The 23460-nt window shown below is 34.6% G+C and overlaps 1 protein-coding gene across 12 annotated transcripts in view; it reads left to right on the top strand.

Moving 5' to 3' along the window:
• The window catches only part of NBEA (neurobeachin), a 562035-nt gene that overhangs the window by 466192 nt on the left and 72383 nt on the right, over positions 1-23460 (top strand). For all 12 annotated transcript variants that reach the window (XM_045567190.1, XM_045567200.1, XM_045567192.1 and 9 more), the window contains one exon: positions 14710-14850. In XM_045567190.1, the coding sequence (XP_045423146.1) occupies positions 14710-14850 (141 nt within the window). The remainder of the gene's footprint in view (positions 1-14709; positions 14851-23460) is intronic.

Below are 23460 nucleotides of genomic sequence, written 5' to 3'. Positions count from 1 at the left end.
GAGGAGGCTGAGACAAGAAAATCACTTGAGCCCAGGAGTTTGAGGTTGCTGTGAGCTATGATGAAGCCACTGCACTCTACCCTCGGTGACAGAGCAAGACTCTGTCTCAACAAAAATAAAATAAAATAAAAATCTTAGTTGTAGCTCATTGCTAATTTCAGTTATGGTATTATAGATTCTAAAGGGACCTAAGAGATCGGTTAGCCAATATCTTAGTGAGAGTCACACAGCTGGTAAAAAAAAAAAAATTGTTAGCAATTGAATTCTAATATTCTTGCAAGTATTGTAACTTTTCCAGTGCAAATCAACTGAACAAGAATCTTTAACCATTTACTATGGGCAGGCAATTATTCAGGCTCAGGTAGATAGAAGCATTGTAATTCATGGGACCTGCCCTCCAAGAGCAAATCTTGTTATAGATTATCTGATTAATAAGATCAGTTCTCATACAATTTTATAATGAGAACTACATGAGAGGCAATAAATACATGTTGAGTATCCCTTATCCAAAATGCTTGGGACGAGAAGCGTTTCGAATTCAGATTCTTTTGGATTTTGGAATATTCGTGTTATATACTTACCAGTTGAGCAACCCTATTCTGAAAATCTGAAATCCAAAATGCTCCAGCATTTTCTTTAAGCATCATCTCAGCACTCAAAAAGTTTCAGATTTGGGAACATTTCAGATTTCTGAGTTTTGGATTAAAGATGCTCAACCTGTAGCAGTTAGGAACAAGAACTCTAAAACTAGACTGCTTTGGGTTCAAATGCTAATTCTGCCACTTACTAGCTGTGGGGCCTTAGACGATATTATTAATTATATATTAGAAACTGTAAAATATATATGCAATACAAAATTAGAGTATAGATTGTCAGGTGGCATGATACATTGTATTAAAATTCCATAAGCTGGCTAGTATTATGGCTATTTTATTGTTTTTAAAACAGGAAAGGAGGTTTTTTTTTTCTTTGAAATCAACTGGAATATTGAGTTGGAAGGAAACTTACAGACCAAGTTCCTTTCTTTCCTCCACTTATGCATTCTTTCAGTCATTCAGTCAACAAATATAAATTATCACACATTCACTATATGTCAAGCACTGTACCAAGTGGAAAAATGTACAGGAATGTATAAAACACACATAGTCCTAGCCCCATGGAGGGTGTTCAGTCCAAAGCAAAGATATAAACTCAGATAGTGAACAGAAATGTCTGAGGCCAGCATCTATGAGCCAGGTATAGTGGGGACTGCCCTAAACTGGAGAGCGCATGCTCAGCTACTCCAAGGCGCTGGGACTTGGATGTTCTTGAAACACAAACTCAGCCAAAGAAAATATGGCACTCACTATGATTAATATGGATTATAGAAGGCATCTGGTAGAATATTTGCTAGTAATCATAGATTTTTAGTTATCCATGTAGAAAAAATGAGATAAATTAAATGAGGAAGTCACTGTTTCTAAAGTAACTGGAAGATATAAACTCTTCAAGGTTTTTAAGTTGATCTTATATTTCCTTTGGCAGAGCTTTTCCTTTTGTGCCTCACATGTGCTCTTCTAATTTTATATAGTGTTAAATAAACAGTAGAAGTAAAAAGATGGAGCCTAAATAAATTAGACAACGTGAATACAAAGTATACTTTTGCAAGCATGGAATCCTTCATGCTGTGAACAGTTGAACCCATGCGCTCTTAAAAGATAGATAGCTTTTTCTTCCAGTTCTACTATATTCCATGCTTTAGCAATTTGTTCTTTATATTCTGTCACACTAGCGTGATAGGAAAATGTTAGCAAATTAAAGCCTCTTGATATGTTAATAAATTACTTGTGCGTTGTTCCCATGCTTCATTGAATTTCTTAATAGGAACTTTTTACAAATGGGCTAGAAACCTAAGACCATCCTGTATAAAAATCATTAATAAACAAGATTTTAATGTATGAAAATATATCTTATTATATGCCTAATGGGAAAAGGACATTTGAAGTATAACAATGTAATTGGTAGGAAAAACTACTATAGTGTAATATTATTGCATTGAAGAGATACCCACTACATAGCAGATGAAATTCTTATAAGCAGTACCACAAATGAAGTTTTTATGGAGAGTTTGTTACTCTTTTGAAGCTCAAGGAAGAATTGAAATACTTGAATAATACTATTAACCAGGAACATTCTAAAAGATCTCTAACTACAGAAGTAGTTGTTTCTAAACAAAGACTGGGAGTCCTGATCCAAGTAATAAATTTCTAGCAATGAATAATTCTAGAATTTGTTTCAATAAACATTGGTGCCTCAAATGATTTCTATGTTCTTTACTGTATAAAAAAATTAAGAAGCTATGAAATGTACAATCCTAAAAAAAAATTGAATATTTCTTTTCTTTCTTTATACCACCACATTACACTGGCTTCATGAAATTCTTTGTTGTATCAGTTAGGAAACTTTTGAATGAAAATTTCAGAAAACCAGCTCAAATTAGCTTAAACAATACATCAGTGTTATTGGTTCTTATAACTGAAAAATGCAGAGGAAGGTTTGGTTTTCAGCAAGATTTGCTCAGTGGTTCAGATAGTACCACCAAGGACCTTGTTCTTTCCATTGCTCTACTCTGCTTTCAGCCACCCTGGGTATCTCTCTCACCTTCCTTCCACTGGATGGCCTCCAGTAGCTCCAAGCAATGCCCTGTAGTAGCAAAATGGGGCAACACTTCTAGACATCATTTGTATCATATCAGCCAAAGGAAAAGAGAAAAGAAAAAGATTATTTTATTCAACTGATTTATGTTTTGTTCTAATAAAAGTAATACCATTTAATAAAATATTTTTCATGCAATAAATAATTTTATCATCTCTTTAAATTATCAGATTATCAAAACCGTAAACATCAAAACACTGAAGTTAAATTAAATGTTCATTGAACCTTTAGATGCACATTTATTTAGACTGAAATATTTTATATTTATAATATTCTTACTCTTTCTTTTGTCCACTTAATTGAACAGTTGAAGAGCCCAAGAGCAAGAAATTTCCTTGTCAGTAAGATTTATTAGACTTCTCACTTGGTTAGACATCACAGGTTCAAGTTTTATTTGTTACACGTACAGGCTATAGGCTATGCTTATTGTTTGACATGAGGGACAGTAAATGAAACAATCTGTCACTGACCTATCTTTTTAATACCAACGAACAGTGAGCGTGGAGATTTTTTCCTCCCAATTTCTACAGATACAGATATTCATTGTGGTGAATTTTGTCTTAAAACATGATCTATGCTAGTGCTTCAGTTATTTACATATACCCATATGAACTTGACTCTTAAATTATAGTTGGTTACATGACTTTGACGTGAAGCACAGTCTGTGCTCATGAAAGTGTAAATAGAATTTTCCTACTTCCCAGTCATGCCCTCTGATAAGTGAAATAGTTTCATCACAAAACCAAGTCCTACTCATATTGACATGAGCATAAGACATCACACACACACACCCATTCATCAAGTGGAAAAAATATATTTTGTTAACACAGGAGTTGTTTGACTGACAGATGATGATAAGCATAACCATTTTCCCAAATTATTATGCCACTTAAGAAAAGGAAGTGATAATGCCTTGAGGCTTTGAAATGTGATAATGCAAAAGAATGCACTGAAGTGTGAATACTACTCAACTATCCCCCCTTGATACTGCCAAATGTCTATACACCTCACAGAAAAGAGTTTACATTGTTAAGGTGGAGAATGTGCGACTCAGTGATCTAGAGCAAGTTTCTATACTGTTTCATCTTTCTTTCTCACCATAGCTTAACAATATCTAAAATGAAACTAGTTCCATTTACTTTAGTATAATCTACCTAATACTTAATTTTTAACAACAAAATAGGAAGTATGGGCAAAACTACTAACTTGCTAAAAGATAAAAGCATGAATGTATAAATTTAATTATATACCATCTACCAAAAACCCTACTGCTAAATTTGAAATATTTGTCTAAATGTGTGTTGAAAGCCACCTTAACATGTAACTCACAGTGTGTTGAAAGTTGTTTTCGTTGGCAGAGCACGGTGGCTCACACCTGTAATCCTAGCTCTCTGGGAGCCCGAGGCGGGAGGATCGCTGGAGCTCAGGGGTTCGACACCAGCCTGAACAACAGGAGACCCTGTCCGTTCTGGATAAAATAAAAGCAAGTTGTCTTCATTAAGCTTGCTAGTGTGACAGTGCTGAAGGAGAATGACTATTTTAAGGACAGATATTTATTGGCAGTATTTGGATACTATTTTAAACTCAAGGGATAATCATTTATTAAAATTAATAATTTTATTCCCTCACTCATTCTTTTATTACACATTTATTGCCAACTTACTCTGTACCAGGCACCAGAGATACAAAGACAATAAGAAACAGTCCATACTCTTAAGAATTTGCAATCATTTTTTGTTTATCTGGTAGCATATTAAGCTATTTTCCTTATAGTCAAAAGAAAGAAAGAACCACGAAAAATGCAAACAAAAAGGTTGATTTTCAGACACTGTGGTAACCAGAAATAGTGAGCTGTTTTGTTTGTTTGTTTATGTCTCTACTGTTGCTTGTGGGGGACACATAATAGGGTGACAGGGAGTTTATGGATTTACGCAGAACCTCCAAACCAGCCCTAGGCTCTGTCTGCTTGTGCTAAACGTCCCTTATCCTCTTTTCTTATTCCTTCCCATTTAGCCAGTTGTCCTTTCAGAAAGAGAGAGGAGAAGAAATACTAGGCAGGGCCTGTCCTGCTTTGAAAATTTTAGGCTGTTAAGGAACCGAAAACACAAGGAGCATTTTCCAGTGTGAGCTCCTAGAAGAACACTCCTCTAGAAAGGAAGAGAGCCTGCCCTATGCACGTTTACTCCACCAGCCGCATGTCACAACTGTACCTAAAGTACTGCATTACCATGCAAAACTAGGCCAAGCACTGTCTCCTTAGCCTTTCCTTTCTTCTGAAACAGAATATTAAAGAGAAGTGATCTTGAAACTAATTTTAGCCCCACCATTATCCTTCTACTTAATAGCGAGAAAACTTCCAGAACTGACACATGAATTTTTAAGATACTCCATTGTTTTTAGGTAAAAGTGTTTACTTTTCACTAAAATATTTAAAACTCATTATCTTAGGAATTATTCTGAGATAATTTGATAGCGATAACAGCCAACATTACACCTGCACTTACTATATGCCAGGCATTGTGCTAAGCATGGATTTTCTTGTTTTACCTGCACAACTCTGTGATGAATTGCACTGGTTATATAGATTGCATCTTCTTTCATTTGTTACGTATATTTCTCTACCATATGTAGATAGGATAGTCTCAAAAATCAATCAATCAGTCAATAACACTGGGCATGATGGCTCATGGCAGTACTCCCAGCACTTTGTGAGACCAAGGCAGGAGAATTGCCTGATGCCAAGAGTTTGAGACCAGCCCAACCAACACAGTAAGACCCTGCCTCTACAAAAAATGAAAAAATTAGCTGGGCATGGTGGCATGTGCCTATAGTCCAAACTTCTCAGGTGGCTGAGGCAGGAGGATTACTTGAGCTCATGAGGTTGCAGTGAGCTATGATGATGCCACTGCACTCCAGCCTAAAGCAACACAACAGAGGGAGACACTATCTCAACAATCAATCAATAAATAAAAATTTAAAAAAATAAGCCTGGCCAGTGCCGTGACTCAGGCTTATAATCCCAGCACTTTGGGAGGTTGAGATGGGAGGCTCACTTGAGGCCAGGAGTTCAAGACCCCCATCTCTACCAAAAAAAATAAAAAATGTTAGCTGGGCATGTAGTCCCATCTACTCAGGAGGCTGAGGAAGGAGGACCGCTTGAGCCCAGGGGTTTGAGACTGTACCACTGCACTTCAGCCTAGGTGACAAAGCAAGATTCTGTCTCATAAAAAAAATAAAAAATAAGCCTAATGATTAATTTATCTTGTAGATGCCCTCCACCTTTCCTAAATGCCCTGGCAGTTTTCATATGCTGCCAAAAAGAAAAAGAAAAAAAAAAAAAGAAAGCTCTCCCTAATACCCAACAAGAAAGAAATCCTGTAAAATATCCTACATGTTGGACAGTCAGGTCAGACATGAGCAGAGGAGGCAAAAGCAATGCAGTGAGCCATTCCATGCCTCCAAAGCCTTCAGTCCTGCACGGGGCTAACATATCCATGAATGTGCTCGTAGATATTGCTAATCAAAATGCAACTTTGGTCCAAAATTATCTTTCTTCATAATATACTCAATTCCACCCTTTGAAAAACTATAAAATGAAATATACGCAATTATAGCCACCAAAATATAAATCTTAACACGTCCTTTTATTAATGTTTCATTACTTCAGGTTTTTTCCTTAACAATTTATTTGGAAATTGTATAGTGATTAGCTGAAGTTCATCTGATGATGAAAGGCTGTATTAAACAAATTAATAGTGCCTATAAAATTGCAAATGGGAAATTTAATCCAGTTAAGAGAACACAATTTTCACACATTTTAGAGAACAAATTTTCAAATTAATCATTTAAAGCATTCTTATCTATTAGAATAACCCCAAACATAAGTACCATAGAAAAGACTTAGTTTGATTTGAAAGGTTTTTCTGTGGTTTTTTCACTCTATTTTAATTGATTCTGACTTTTTATTATGAAAACTTTCAAACATAAAGAAAAATACCAGTAATAATTAATACCCATTTAATCAATGCCTAGATGTTATAATTATTGACATTTTAGCATTCTTTTGTTTTGCTTAAGTATTTTAAAGTAAATTAAATATATCATGCTTTACCCCTAAATACTTCAGTATGAAAGATACCATTTTCCTGTATAATCAGGATACCATTATCACATCTAATAAAACTTACAATTCCCTTATATTGTCTAATACTGTGCCTATAATCAAGGTTTTCCAATTATCTCCCATGTGACATCCTTTAAAAATTGTTTTGTGCAAGTGAGAATTCAGGCAATGAGCACACAGTCCATCTGATTCTTCTGTCTTATGTGTCTTTTAGGCAAGAATAGCTCTCAACTACCCCATTTTTTCAGGACATTGACTCATTGTAGAGAGCATGCCAGTTCTCCTGTAGAATTTCACCTTCTGGATTTGTCTTTTTGCTCCTCATGTTGTCATTTAACTTGTTTTAACTAGTAAGGGTTTGATGGATCCTGATTCAAATATCAGTGAAGATTAATAATAGAAATTTATAATTGAAAATATTTGGTCAATAAAGCTTATTTGTCAAAATATAAAGTTACTATAAGTGATTAAAATTGATCAAAATTAAAATGTTCACATTAGAAAGATATTTGTGGGTCATGTGATTGAAAACTTCATCTAAAATTCTATGCATGAGATAAACAAAATTCTTGATTAAACAGTAAAAAGGAGTGTGAAGGGAAGACTAAAAGTCTCCATCATTCCCATGCCCGGAGGCAACTATTGTTATAGTTTCATGTGTGTTCTTCAAGACTGTTTTTCTGAATATTTAAGCAAAAATACATTACATATATCATAAGATTTTTAGAGAAATTTTGATACTGCTCTATGATACTGTTTCTGCAACTGGCTTTTTTTAATCCTAGTGCTACTAATGATAATTTAAATTACCTATAATCCATTCTCCACCAAACCATTGGAGTTAACTTTCTAAAGTCTCACTGAGATTTTATTTCTATCCCACTTAAAACCATTCAGTGACTTTCTACTGCACATACCTTAAAATGTATTTCATCACCCTGGTCTACAAAACTGTATGAGGTGGCCCCTGCATATTTTCTCACCTCATCTCATAAACTCTTCCTCTTGTTGGCTATGCTCTAGTCACACTATATCTTTCTTTCTGTCCCTTTAACATGACATCCATGCCCCTAGAGCCTTTGCACTAGGTTTTCCTCTGTCTTGAATTCTCTTATGCATGAATCTTGTATGACTGGTTCCTTCTTATCATTCATGCTCAGCTCAGGGGTACGTCTGCAGAGATGTCTTCCCTGTCACCCAATCACTGCCATCCTATTATTCTTTAATTATCAGTAAAGTACTTACGACTGATATTTTCTTGCTCACCAAATGATTTATCTAGATTTCATCTATCTCTGCCTCTACAGATAGACACACACACACACACACACACACACACACACACACACACACACACACACACACTGTCTTGAATGCACACATACACATTTAAATATAAGTTTTATGAGAACACAGACCTTGTTTATCTTCCTCTGGGGTCTAGAGTACTTTCTGACACATAGTAGGCACTCAATATTTCTTGATTGAATTTATCTTGGAATCTTTTGAAATCAGCCTTTTTAAATAGCAGTATGGGTATATCACCATTTGTTTAACCAGTCCTTTATTGGACATTTAGACTACTTCCAGTTTTTTGTTTTGTTTTGGTATTTCAAGTAATGCTGTGAGAAATATCCTTCTATCTGATTCTTTCCATATTGTAATTCCTCGAAAAGGAATTACTACATCAAAAGTATGTGCATTTTTTGAAAAATATTACCAATTTTCCCCACAAGTAATTCATACTGATTTATATTCTTACCAACAGTATTATGATATATCATGTTTTCCTACACCCTGGCCAGCGCTGAGTCTTATGCAACTTAATAATTTTTGACATTCTAGTCAATAAAAATAGTTTTGTTTGACATTTTAACAGTTCTGAGTGTACCTATGACTTTCGGTTACATGTAATAGAAAAATCAACTTAAACTGGCTTTAATTTAAAATAGGGAGTTTTTTATTAGCCCACATAACTAAGAAATCTGGGCATGGGTCGGTTCAGGAACCTGGATCCAAGTGCTCGCCGGTGCCGTCAGGCAGGGCGCCACTTTTCCTCATTGGCTTCGTTCTCAAACAGGCCTCCCTGTGGTACAGCAGTGATGCCTTTGTAACCTGCTAGAAAAACAGAGAGGTTCTTTCCCGGAGAGTAGAAGCAAAGTTACATTGGATCAGCCTGAAGCACGTGCCCATTTCTGCACTAAGGAATATGGATAGGTTGATTAACGTATTATCCACGTGGATAAATATGTTAATTAACAGGTCTGAATCATATGCCCACCCAGGAAGTTGGGTAATGAGGTCAGCCCACCTGCACCAGGTAGATCAAAAGTGGGGAAGGAGTGGTTCACAAAGTAAGGAGGCATAGTGGATGCTAAACAGAGAAAAGAATACACACCTGTTACCTTGTCAAAGCTGGTACTATTTTTTCCTGCATATATTGGAAATTGGCATTCATTTTTCTGTGACTCGCCTATTCATATAATTTGCTCATTTATTTAATTAGGTTCATTAGCTTCTTATTGATTTGTAAGAGCTCATTATCCTATGTGCTATAAGTATTTTTCACAAAAATCTTTTGATTTTTGCCTAAAAATTTTGTCTGAAATTTCCACATGGAAATTTCATGCAATAATATATAATTGGGTTAATCAGTCATCATTCATTTAGCATTTACTGCTCATCTAAAAAGAGCCAGATACCATATTAGGTGTGAGAATACAGAGATGAATAAGAGATAGGGAATACCCTTGAAGGGCTAGTCTTCTGGGTACAAAAGGTTATAAACTTGCCTAACTGTTACCAGATGGTGGCCTGTAAGACTTCACAGATTCCATTTGAACTGCTTCCAAAAGAATGAGCTGAAGTTCCTTGTTCAGATAAGAAAGCAGACAGGGAATTCACCTGAGCACAGAACAGTCTAGAGGTGTGATTTCTACATTGTCGCAGTAGAATTTTCAGAATGAGGACATGTAGTTCATGACTGAAAAAACAAAAAAGGTAAGAATTCTTGAAGCCTTTTCTAAGGATTTTCAATCCCTTGGTTATTATAATGAAAGATAACAAGATAACTTAGATATGTTAGAGGCTCAGATATGTTAAGAGTGTTGAGACAACCAACAGCTATTCTTAGAAACCAGACAGATCAGTCAACTACACTCGGCTTCAAGCTGTATCTGTAGCACAGTTTCAGCCGGTTCTGTAAAATGTGTAGCCACTAACTAGCAACCTGATCTTGATTTGACTTTTCTTCAGTGTCCTCATCTATAACATAAGAGAGTTGGTCCAGTAGACCTGTGTAAGGTTCCTTCTATTGATACTTCTGAGGATCTGTAATAGATGAGGAATTAAGTAGGCAGTTACGGAAGAAAAACAATCACATCAAGATCATAATTTCATATTTAGCAATGAAAAACAATGCAGTGATATGGAAAGCGGAAACCCAAGTACCTGTTTCCTGCTCCGGAAATTAGGTTCATAATGAATGCCTTGCCGACCTCAGAGACTTATGAAAATCAATCTAGAAAATGGACGTGAAGATGATATGTTATACAAATATATAGTATCATTAGCAGTGGTAGTAGCAGTAGTGAAGTCTTGAACATTATATGTATGCAGGTTGAGTATTCCTTATCTGAAATGCTTGGGATTAGAAGTGTTTCAGATTTTGGATTTTTTGGGTTTTGGAATATTTGCATACACATAATGAAATATCTTGGGGCTAGGACCCAAGTCTGAGCACAGAATTCATTTGTTTCATGTACACCTTATATACATAGTCTAAGGTAATTTTATACAGTATTTTGAATAATTTTATGCATAAAGCAAAGTTTGTGTTATGTACTTATGTGTGGAATTTTCCACTGGTGACATCATGTTGGCACTCAAAAAGTTTTGGATTTTGGAGCATTTTGGGTTTCAAATTTTCAGATCAGGGATACTCAACCTGTATATGAGCAGAATCCTGTTACCATAATCCTGTTATCATATGCATGATATGTTACTAACATTGATTAGATCTCTGATTTCTCCTTGAAAAGTTTTTTTATTCTTAACAATTATAATCTACGTTGATGACATTGACCATTCTGCAAATCAATCCACATATATTTTTATTTATTCAAATCAAACTAGCTCTGTGTTCCATCTTTTCTGTTCTCTAAAAGCCCTTGTAATGTCTCATATAATATCATTTATCCAATAAGTATTTTTATTTATACAATTTGCATTGGTCATTTTTGCTTTTTAATTTATATATAGTATAAATGTTCTAAAAAAAGAATTTGGTACAACTTGTAAGTTTTTATAAAATATAAAAATATTGATAGATCAAGGCTATGAGAATAGAAAGGGAAAATAAGTACATGAAGCCAGGAAAAAGTTAGCACTCAGAAATACACACCGAAAGGATTGTAACCAGAATTTTTCAAAGTACAATCTAAGTAGCCCTGATTCTATTGCATGTTAACAGTTGTTGACAAAAACAACTGTTATGAAAACAAAAAGAAGGATATAGTTCTGGTAAAAAGTAATAAAGCAATATAAAAGAAAACATTTGAGTAAACAAATTTAAACAATTCTATTTATAATAGTTTTTTTCCTCAGGGCATTTAATAATATAACCAGCATCCGTCAGGATTTTTGTTTCATACGATGAAATCGCAAAGTTTTTTTCCAGAAACAAAGCTTTTTGTGACACTTAAGTCTGAGGCAGATTTCTTCTCTCTTTGGTATTCAGAAAGGGGAAATTGGGCCAGTTGTGGTGGCTCATGCTTGTAATCCTAGCACTTTGGGAAGCTGAAGCAGGAGGATCACTTGAGGCCAAGAGTTCCAGAGCAGCCCAAGCAACACAGCAAGACCCCATGTCTATAAAAAATAGAAAAATTAGCCAGGCGTCATGGTGTGTGCCTGTATTCCTAGCTACTTGGGAGGCTGAAGCAGGCAGATCACTCAAGCCAAGAAGTTTGAGGTTGCCGTGAGCTATGGTGATGACACTGTACTCTAGCCCGGACAAAACAAGACCCTATCTCAAAAAAATAAAAAATAAAAAGGCAGGGTTGGTGGATATTGAATGATAAGAGTAGAGAAAATCCTTAACATCATTTCTTCAGTAACTACAACAGTGGTGTTTTCACGTATACATGCTAATGTTACACATAAAATTTTCAGTTTTAAAAACTGAATTATTGTAATAAAGCTTTGTGGAGATAGAAATTTTATGTTTGATCTTTGCATTGTTACCTGTTTGCATCATTTTCTGTTACAGTGTTCACTTGTTAACATAAAAACTCACAAAGACAGAACAGCAATAAATATAAAAACAAGTTTTAAACTTTGAGTTGAACCTTTTTATGTGGTAACACCTAAAATGCACAGATGTGGCTATATCTAAATGCCCACTGTTTGACAGAAAAGGAAACTAGTTATTGATATAGTAACTATGATAAAAATTAGAAAAAATTGCAAAGTATAAATTTCATTAAGTGTAGCCTTACCTTTTCACCAGAATGCTTACCTTATTCATCTGCTAAATTCAAATGGTATAGGTAGATAGGTAGGTAATTGATAGATGGATAGATGTGAGAATAATATAGTATATGATATGATATCCGTTTGAATCTCATAAGTAAATATGTCACCTATGAGAAATTTCTCTTTCCCAAGCATTTTGAAGCTTTTTTCTTTTAAAAGATTTAATGCTTTTTGACTATTTGGATCAAAATGATAGAAAAGAGTAAATACAAACCAAATCATTTACATTATGCATCATAAAATTCATTTCTAACTATATTAGTTAAAAATTCAACATTGGAAATATATTTTAAGAAATTAGTAATGGAGGCATATATAGTCTTTAATACTGTGCAGCTGTTTCCTACCAAGTATTATTCTGTAAAACACTCCAATGAAATGACTTTGATGAAACTTGAATAAAATAAAAAATGTAAATATTTATTTTATCCCTTTTTCAGTAGTGTAGGAGAAAGCTGGAAAAAATTAGAGGAAGGACCATACCCTTTTTCAAGAATGTTTTGTGAGGTCTTACAGAACAAGCAACATCAGATAAGGTGGATTCTTAGGGATTGTGCAGAGGTTTTATGCATGTGAAAGTTCTATTAGCATATTCACAACAAAGCATTAAACATTGTAAATACTTTGAAAAATATAGAGTTAGAAAAATATATCTGCCCAGTAAAGTATAAAATATGTAGGCAATTTTAAATTAAAACCTCATTATTTCAATTCAGTAACAACTTATATTCACTCCACTTTATAGTAACTGCCCTTTTACAAAAAAAGTAATGATTTTTTATAAAATATTATTTTTTAAATTTTTTATTTCATGTTTTAAATATTATTATTTTATGTAATGTTTAACAAAATTACATTGCCTCTTTTACACCTAAAAAGATTTGAGAGATACCAATGAAATTTAACACAGAATAAAGTTTAAGCCTTAGAACATTTAAAAAAGATATTTAAACCAAAGTTTTATACTTTTTTTGTTTTAAAAAATGAAGACAAAAAATTTAGGAACCTTAAAATATTAACACTCTTGTGTACAAGAAATATACCTTTTAAAAAAGTAAATAATTAAATTGTTTCGTTTTTGTTAAGTCATAATTAAAGTTAATAAAAATGAACATAATTTACAAATAATTTTAATGTTTAGGATAAGTATCCTTGCAAATAAGAATTTATTATGGAAATTCTAACAGACTTTTAACTGCTAACATCATTGTGTTATTTGAATTAGTCTCCTGAGAGCACAAGAAAGGCTAATAGCAATTTATAAATGAATCTTTCTCTCTTGTGTAACATTATGTGTCCCATTGAAACAGTAATTTTCTTCTGTTTCTCTTGTTAAAATTAAGCCTTGGGAGGATCTTCATAGTTAACTAGAAATATTAAATTTTGAAATAAAGGAGTTAGATATTATACTTAGTACTCATCTTTCGTTTTCTCTAAAAACATGTTTATTTTTATAGTATGCAACTAAATTATGTGGTTGGTATCATAAGAGCATCATATCCATATGCCATTAAGCCAAAATCAGACCAAAACTTAAGCTAACTAGTTTGCTATTTGAAATCATGAAGATGCCATGCTAGAAATTCTTAATGATGATTAAGTGTTCTAAGAAGTTTGAGACAATGAGCCAATTAACACATGCTTTATTGAAGGAAAAAAATTGTACTCTGAGCATTTACTGTGTACTCCACTATAAGTGTTAGCATCGTAATTGGTAAATAGCATGGTGGCACTGACAGGAGAGGTTTCAGTGGCCTTAGCAAAATGCTTTCCAGGGAATCAGAATTGTCTGGATTATTCTATCACATTTAGGTTTGTGGTTTAACTTAATAAAAAGAATAGACATTCCATCTGTGTAATAACAGAATGGGACTAACATTCCAACAGTTTCCATATGGAGGACTGCTGTCTCTCACACTCTAGGTAACAGGCTATTTAGACAAGGTTTTCTCTAACATGGTTGTCAAATGGTCAACTGCTTCACCTTTTCCTCATTGGATTTCCTGTAATCTAAGCTAAATTTTTGTTATACAGGTTGTTAAGTATATAGGAAAATAACATAAAACTATTGGTTTGGCTTTAACAGTTTCAACTGCATTAAGATAATCCAGTTTCCTAAAACCTTTAGTAAAGTCTAGAAACTACGCACATATGAATCATCCTCTTGGGTGATTTTTATATAAGTGTAATGATTTGTAATTAATATCAAAATCCAATATGGCTAAAAATATAATACAAACTAATGTATTTATGCTCTATGGTCAAAATGAATTAACAGTGAAATATTTTCAAGATTAAGATTTATCAATAATGTCTAATATGACTGTATTAAACAAAATATTTCCTTTTTCTTTTTATAGCCAATTGGTGCTTTGAACCCAAAGAGAGCTGTGTTTTACGCAGAGCGCTATGAGACGTGGGAAGATGATCAAAGCCCACCCTACCATTATAATACGCATTATTCAACAGCAACCTCTACCTTATCCTGGCTTGTTCGAATTGTGAGTATTTTCCTTAAGTTACAGTTTGCCTTTAATACCTTAAAGTTTTTAACATAAGTAAATGAAATAAAAATCAAATATAGTTTGTTTCAAACAACGACTAGAGACCGGTGAAGTAGAAATTAAATATTCCAAATTCTAGCAAAACTGAATTTTTTTTAATGAGTTGCCTCATTTGCAAAATTGAGATAGGAAGATAGGGTATTTTGAGCTTCTTAAACCTAAACCAGTTATAAATGAGCCCATCTCCCAGGTCCATGCTTAATACCTACTGCCTCCTTTCTCAGGAATGGCGCTCTCACTCTCGCTTCTTGGGCAGTGTGTCTTAAAATCAGTTTCCAAATGTTTTGAAAACCTCTTTCTGTTACCTTCTCTTTCCCCTAAAACATAAATATATTCAAGTCTCTCTGATCTAAAAAAAAAAGCCTCCTTCCAGCCCCTGCCCACCCTGCAGTTCCTTCCCGTCTCTCTCCCTGCAGTCAGCTGCGCCGAAACCACAGGCTCCGCGCCCGTGCGTGCCCCCCTCTGTGCACTACTGGTTGCCCCCTTCATCACCTCCCATTTCAGTATTTAGTCTGGTTGGTCGAGGGTCCACACGCATCATTTTACTGAATTGTTTTTGTGTAGGCTGCATGTTATGTGAATAGAGCTTCTCATGTCTTACCCATCATGTCTCTGAAGCATTTGCTGCTCAGATTTCTTTCTCTTGGTGTTCCTATTCCCCAGGATTTTTCTAAATACCTTAGCTGGGCTGTGTCATTCGGTTATAAGCTAGTGACTTCCAGCTTCTGTCTTCACTGCACATTTCTCATGGGTTCCTGACATATATGCCCAAGTGCCTGCCGGGCATTTCTACCTGAACATCTCACAATACCATAAATAGCAATTTTAAGAAGTGAACTCCTCATCTCCCTCATGGAACCTGCTGTGGTTCCTCCCATTTTTTCTATCTAAGTAAATGGCATGATTATTCACCTAGTTGCCCAATCTAGAAATGGGGAAGCTTTCCTAGATATTTTCTCTATTTTACCAAACCTTTACATCCAATCAGACATTCACAGATTCTACCACCTAAATCTCTCAACAATCTATCTCCTTTTCTGTATTAACTCTGACACTTCCCTTAGTTTAGGTTCCTATTATTTCTCATCTAGATTATTGCAAAAGCTCTTAATAAATCTCTTTGCCTTTAGTCTTACCCTCTCCAGTCTAGTCTAGTTTGTTATTTTTACTATTTTTACTGTAAGAGACTGAGAAGTACTATAGAATGCTAAGTCAAAAATGTTTTCTCCCCCTTACCAAGATACACTTCAGACCACTTGGTTGTATGAATCTGATATGCCTCAGAAACACATTGGTAAAGCAGCATATTTGAAAATGCATCCCCTATTTTCAAAGACACTTTTTCCCTAAGCTTAAATGACAGCTTTAGTTTGGAGGTCTTCCTCAAGCATTCTCTCCATTATGGGGAAAAATTGAACTTTCTACAAAAATGTGGTATGAGAATGTTTTAAGTAACTTCTAAACCCAAATAGGTGACAGACTACAAACAATCACTGTTATTAAGAAAAATTTTTGTCAGAATTATGATTCAGTATAATTGAACACAAATTTTATATGTTTCATAATCCTATATCAGCATAAGAAGTTAAAGAAGTTTAGATAAACTAGTCTGTTGAGAAAACAAACCCAAATCTTATTTTAAAAAATAAACTCTGTAATGATAAATTAAAGGAAAATATATAAAATTATTTTTTAGAACAAAGTTATTAGTCTAATTTGTCCAAAGATTCACCTTAAACTTGGATTATTTTATAAAAATGTTTCTGAGCTAGAAGTTTCCTAAGAAATACTTTTTTAACTAGAGCACTTTTAAAGTATTAGAATTTCTATGTATTTTTTTCTGTTAATTTAAAAAACATTAGATTTATATCAGTGCCTATTTATCACTATAAACCAATCAGAACAGAGCACCTTTAGTTTATGGGTAGTAATAATTAGTACCCTCCAGAGGTAGGAAAATACTTGACACTCACACAAGAGGTAAAGGCTTTCTAAATTACAGCCACACAGTCACACAGGGAGTTTACAGCCTCCATCTTGCAGTTTCAGCCACAGATCAAAAGTAGACACAGAACAGAAAAATTTACCCAGCAAGATCATAAAGAGTTGCTTTTCTTTACAATGGACATAAAATATGTTCTTAATTGATTTGAGCTCTCAAATAGGCAAGCATACAAGAAAACAAAAGACCTAATAAATTAGATTTTCTGATCACCAAATGATCAGACCATAAAGACAAAACCAAATTTCTAATCCTTACTGCCACTAGTGGGAGACGATTTATTGGTGTGCATGAGCCAGAAGCAAACAAAAATAAATCAGTAGCAGGAGTAAAGTTAAAAACTTAGAAAAAAGAGTGTCAATAAAGTTAAAGTTCTGTTTGGTGCTTAAGATTCACCCCAGAAGCCAAGAAAAGATGTACCTAGGTCTAAGTGGCCCATAAGATATACTACTTAAGCTACATAGTCCATTTGATTTCATCAGGTTAGTCCACATGGAACTCTCAGAGAGACCTCCAAAACTGCTACAGAAGAAAATTTTTAGAAAAATGTTGAAATCAGCTGGGTGTGGTGGCTCATCCTGTAATCCCAAAACTTTGGGAGGCCAAGGAGGGAGGATTACTTGAGGCCAGGAGTTTGAGACCAGCCTAGGCAACATAGAAAGACCCTCATTTCCACAACAAATTAAAAAATAAGCTGGGCATAGTATTATGCACCTGTAGCCCCAGCTACTTGGGAGGCTGAGGCAGAGAGATCCCTTGAGCCCAGGAATTAGAGGCTGCAGTGAGTTATGACACCACTGCACTCTAGCCTGAGCAACAGAGCAAGACCCTGTCTTTAAAAGAAAAAGAAAACATTGAAACCAAAGATTTTCACCTTGGAGGCCTTTTAAGTTCTTTCAAAGACTCATTGCCACAGTAAGCCACTGCTTTGGGGGCAGTAGGATGCCTCTTACAGCTATTTGGGGCATGAAAAAAAATCAAGAGTCATTTCTAAGAAAATGTTATCAATTGGGTTGTTTTGAGAATTAAATGTGAGTATATATGTGATAGTATTTTAAAATATACAAAGTGTTATTCAATGGTTTTTATGTAATCAGATTTACAAGAATTATTCAAGTGAATTCACAAAAATACTTGCTATCAACAGCCTGATGTAAGTTAAATAAGTTAAACACTTTCTCAAATCATAAAGCATAACTTATCCTTAAGTTCATTTATTATTGCAGTAAAATGGAATACAAACTTGAATCCATGTAAGAGTATAGCAGAATAGTGTATACGTATTTATCATACATATGATCTTTTAATATTTTCTATAGAAGTGCTGCACGACAGAAATATTATGTAAGCCACTTGTATAATTCAAAATTTCTAGTAGCTACATTTAAAAATAAAAAAGAAACAGATGAAATTAATTTCAACTAATATATTCATTAACCCAGTATATCCAAAATGTTATCAGTGAAACATGTAACCAATATAAAAATTATTAATAAGACAATTTTTTGGAACTAAATCTCTGAAATTCAGAATGTATTTTATATTTAAAGCACATCTTAATTTGAACTAGCCACATTTCAAGTGCTCAAGAGTGACATGTGGCTAGCAGCTACTGTATTGTACAGAACAGATCTCTAGGAGTGCTTTTATGGGGACTCAGTCCAAACAGCTTATATCATGCTGTTATGAATAGAAGTATGGTGGTCTAATAGCTTACTAAGTGTTTAACCTAATGGCCCAAGGAATTGTGATTTCCTTACACCATCCCAAGGAGTTTATGAAGTAGAAAATGCATTAAAATTTGTGTCACTAAGAATTTGTTCATAAAAATAAAATACAGATTAAAATAAGTATTCATCCTATACCTTTCAAGCCTTTTAGACCTAAAGTCATTAAATTCATGATTAGTTACAATCAATGTACTTAGTAAGACAATGATAATAATTGCTTAAAAATGCTAATTAACTACATACTTCATTACTTTAAAAATATTATTTTAGACAAACTACCAGTGAAATCACTTATCTACATTATGAGTCTGAAAAGACTTGTTTTTTTGATAGCTGCCATTGGGCAAATGATGAATAAATTCCTACAGCAGAGTTTGGAGTTTCTTCAAATATTAACCAATATAAAAGGACATATTGTACTTGGCATGTTTTTACTTTAAGTTTCACTCTGGACAAATAATATCCATACAGAAGTAATTAAATCTCACTCACTGGCCATTTCAGCCCCCAGTAACCTATTCACTATATTCAGCCCTCCTATTCAAAACTTATTTGTCAAACATTTAGTCATAATTCTTAGGAAGTCAAATACATGTATTTAACAAAAGTTAATTTATAAATCTGTTGTTTAGAATTTGAAACTTTCCATATAAATTACAGGTTGTTTTGAAAGCTTACCATAAAGCCTCTTTAAACCATAAGGTATCTTTAAAAGTATATATTTATAATAAAATAAAAATAGTAGAAGCACTTTTGCAAATGTTGTAATTAAAACCAAAAGATAATGCTACTGAATAAAATATTGTTGTCATGTTTGTCTTGAATACTAGTATGCTTAAGGACAATGCATGTTTACCTAGAGGAAGATGAGGAATACTTAACCAGGATTCTAGAAGATACCTTTGGGTTCTTTCAAAATAAATGGGAGGTCAGGCACAGTGGCTTACACCTGTAATCCTAGCACTCTGGGAGGCCAAGGCAGGAGGATCGCTTGAGTCAGGAGTTCGAGACCAGCCGGGGCAAGAGCAAGACCTCATGTCTACCAAAAATAGAAAAACTTAGCCAGGCATGGTAGAGCACACCTATAGTCCCAGCTACTTGAGAGGCTGAGGCAAGAGGATCACCTGAGCCCAGGAGTTTTGAGGTTGCAGTGAGTTGTGATGCCACTGCACTATACCCGGGGCAACAGAGTCAGACTCTTTCCAAAAAAAAAAAAAGAAGTGAGAGAAAATAAACTTCTGGAGTCAGACAAAGGCCAGTGGAAATAATGATTCCTCCATTTCTTAGACTGTTACCTTGAATTTTCTCAGATATGAGTGAGCAATAGTTATACCTATTCTGAAGAATGACAGTGAGGATTGAGCTGACCAAGATCAGACAGTGCCTGTCACAGAAAGGTGCTCAGTAACTGTAACTTCCTTTCCCTTTGGTCTCATTATGCTTCCTACCACTTCAAATATATTAAACACATCTTTTCTTTGCTATTGTTTCATCCCAGGCACTACCTATTACCCATGGATGGGGTTCATTTTGGGCTTTTAGATGAAAATAAGGGAAGGAAAAGAAGAAAATTACAAGGGGAGAGGATTTAAGAAAAGAGTCTTAGGAGATGACTAAGCAAAAATCACGTAAGACAGAAGAATAAAGGAGTTGGGAAAAGGGGAGAGGGAACTGGGAAAACGACGTTAGATTGCTCACGATGCAATTAATTGATCTGTAATCCCTGAAAGGCAGGAAAGGTTGGTAGTGTCTGCCATGGGCCATTAATATTGCAGGATCCAACCTGAAGTTTTTAAAGCCCAAAGTGCCAGTGTTGTAATTTCTGAAATTGCTATTTAATATTTATTCATCCGTACATCTTATTTCTCAAGCTGAAAGCTTTTCTAGTATAATGATAAAATATCTAATGTGTTGATGTACATATGGAAAGTGGTCCAATTGACAAGTGTTAGGCAAATAAATATAAAAGTTATTTGAGGTTAACATAGCACCTGATCCTCTATGTTAGTCAGACATGAGTCAAATAAAAAAGAAAGGCTTTGCAGTGTTACCTTGAAGCTTAGAGGGAAACACATGGAAAAAAGTAATCTCCATGGTAACCAGAGCTTGCAAGATCAATGCTTACTTATAAACAAATAGGTTATCAATTGCTGTTATTACTCTACCACTGTAGCAGCTGGAGGCCTTCAGGAGTAATGAGAATATGTGTCAGTAATGTAGTATGTGACCCTAAAACAGTTGTTAATCAGATCTTCTTAAAAGCTACTTAAAACAGTGAAATGTGGAATTCTCCAATATTCTCTGCTTTTGGCCACCAGATTCATTCATAACTTTGTTATCAGAAAGAAACATAATTCTTCAATTTAAGATTTCTTTTCACCGTGCCCATCAGTGCTATTCTTGGCACATCTTTGTTAAGAGTTGAAAACTAGACAGGATTTTATAATTTAGGTTGAGGTAGAGATCAGCTTTTAGTGGATGATGATAAGAAGGCTTTGCATGTATAAATGGGTCTTCACTCACATCTGTTTAATAGGTTAAAAAACCTAGAGACAAGTCTGATCCCTCTAAATTAATCTCTGTCTACTACCTACATAGAAAATTAAATGCCTTAAATCACGATCCTAGAATAATGAAGAAGTGGGTTCTGAAGATACAACTTTTTGGTCACACTTCTAGTAGTTAAGAACCAAAAATAAAAACTCCATCTTATTCTTACCCACCCATAGCGCCATCTCTCAACACTACCTTGTACGTGTAGGTATATTAAACTAGCATTTATTAAACATTAACTATAAGCCAAGCGCTGTGCTCGGTGCTGCAGATACAGAGATTAGGAAGACCTAAGGAACTGAGAGTCTAGTCAAAACAAGTAGTGAACTGGCAGCCTGGTGGAGAGTCCAGCAATGAATACTTGGCACAAGGCATACAGCTGGTAGACATTCTTTTATAACTCTGTGTCAGGTAAGATACATCAAGCTTTCTCTATGCTATTTTATTAAATCTTTAATTCCCATAATCACCCCCAAGGTATTGTCATTCCTAATTTACATAGATGAAAGAATGGAAGAGACACAGTTACTTAAGGTTAAGTAACTTGCCTGAGATAGATAAATAGTTCCACCAAGATTCAAACTTAGATCTGTCATATTTTCTTTAAGTTACCATTGCTACTTCTAGAATTTTTATATCCCCATCCCCATTTTAATTAACTAATTGATCAGATATGCTACCTTTTTTTTTTTGGAGATAGTGTCTCACTTTGTTGCCCAGACCTCCTGGTTCAGTGGCTCAGCCTCCCGAGTAGCTGGGACTACAGGCGTGCACCACCACACCTGGCTAATTTTTGTATTTCTTGTAGAGACAGGGTCCCACCATGTTGCCCAGGCTGGTCTTGAACTCCTGGACTCAAGCGATACTCTCACCTCAGCCTCCCAAAGTGCTGTGATTACAGATGTCAGCCACTACACCCACCCTTTATTTTTAATAGTAAACGTCTACAAAGCAAATTAATTAGTGAAAGACATACCATATAATCTTTTTCCTAACTTCATTTTGGTGACATCTATTTGTCTCTCATATCACTTAAAATCTTAAACAGCAATATGAGCTTGCTGGATGCATAACTGCTTTTCAGATGAATCAGTAATGCCCCCTTACCTATATATTGTTACAATATCCTTGATCTTAACTCCTTCATCACAATTTTCTGTCATCCAACACTGAACATGAAATGTTGGCAACATGTTATAAACTTAAAAAATTGATGATATTTAGCCACACCAAATATTAGGAAGATATTGAGGAAAGTGAATATTTGCAGCTGTTGCCCAACAGCCAGCCCTTAAGGCTGGTGGCAAGAAGGGGAATTTAAAAGGACAAAGTAATCTTTAATGAATATTAAAAAAATGGACAGAGATTACCTATTAAAGAAAAAAGACTAAAAAAGACTAAAATATTTAGGAAAATGTCATGTAGATTTCTTAGCATTATCAAACCTGGGAATGACATGTCATTTATCCTAGACTTAAGAGAGAAGAATTAAAGCCTGGACGAGCACATATGTATCTATCTTTGCTATACTTGTAGTTAAGTAAGAAATCCTCAGTAAGAATAAATGTTATTTAATCCTTTTAAACTTGGAAGCAAATTTAATGACATCAAAAACATAAGAACAACATAAGAACTCCCAACATGAGAACTCCCAATATGAGAACTACAGATAATATAAGCATTAAAATTAAATATATTAGGACATTGTGATAAAGTTATTCCTAGGTTTCATGCCATGGGAACATGTACTGGATGACAGATACTATGTTATCATAAGGTAATAGTCACAGAATACAAGAAGCACGAGAGTTTATCTCATCTCCTTTGAACTTACTTTATTTCTTCATTTAACAGATTATATATCAAAACAACTTCCATGTACTAGGAGTTGTTCTAAATGTTGGAGATAAAACAATGAATAAGATAGATGTGAAACCTACTCGCGGTGGTGACTACAGGCACGTTAACAGTCAGTTACAAAACAGTGCGACAAGTGCTTCAGTCCTGTTTGCGGAAATATAGGTTGCTCTTTGAGCACACTGCAGAGCCTTGGTAAATCAAGGGAAGTCTTTCAGGAGAAAATGACATCTTGGCTGAGTCTTAATGGATAAAAAGAACTTAGCCAAGTAAGGATAGTGAGGGAAAGGGATAAGTTCGTACCAGGTGGAGGGAACATCACAGACAAAGGACAGGAGGGGAAAGCACTGTGGTAAGATTTAGACTATAAAGAAGGGAACAGCAAGAAATAAGAGAAACAGGTTC

Source organism: Lemur catta, chromosome 13 (assembly GCF_020740605.2).
Source record: "Lemur catta isolate mLemCat1 chromosome 13, mLemCat1.pri, whole genome shotgun sequence".
In the NCBI taxonomy this organism is placed as follows: Eukaryota; Metazoa; Chordata; class Mammalia; order Primates; family Lemuridae; genus Lemur; species Lemur catta.
The sequence above is the reverse complement of the archived record's forward strand: the minus strand, read 5'-3'. Positions and strand labels throughout refer to the sequence as shown.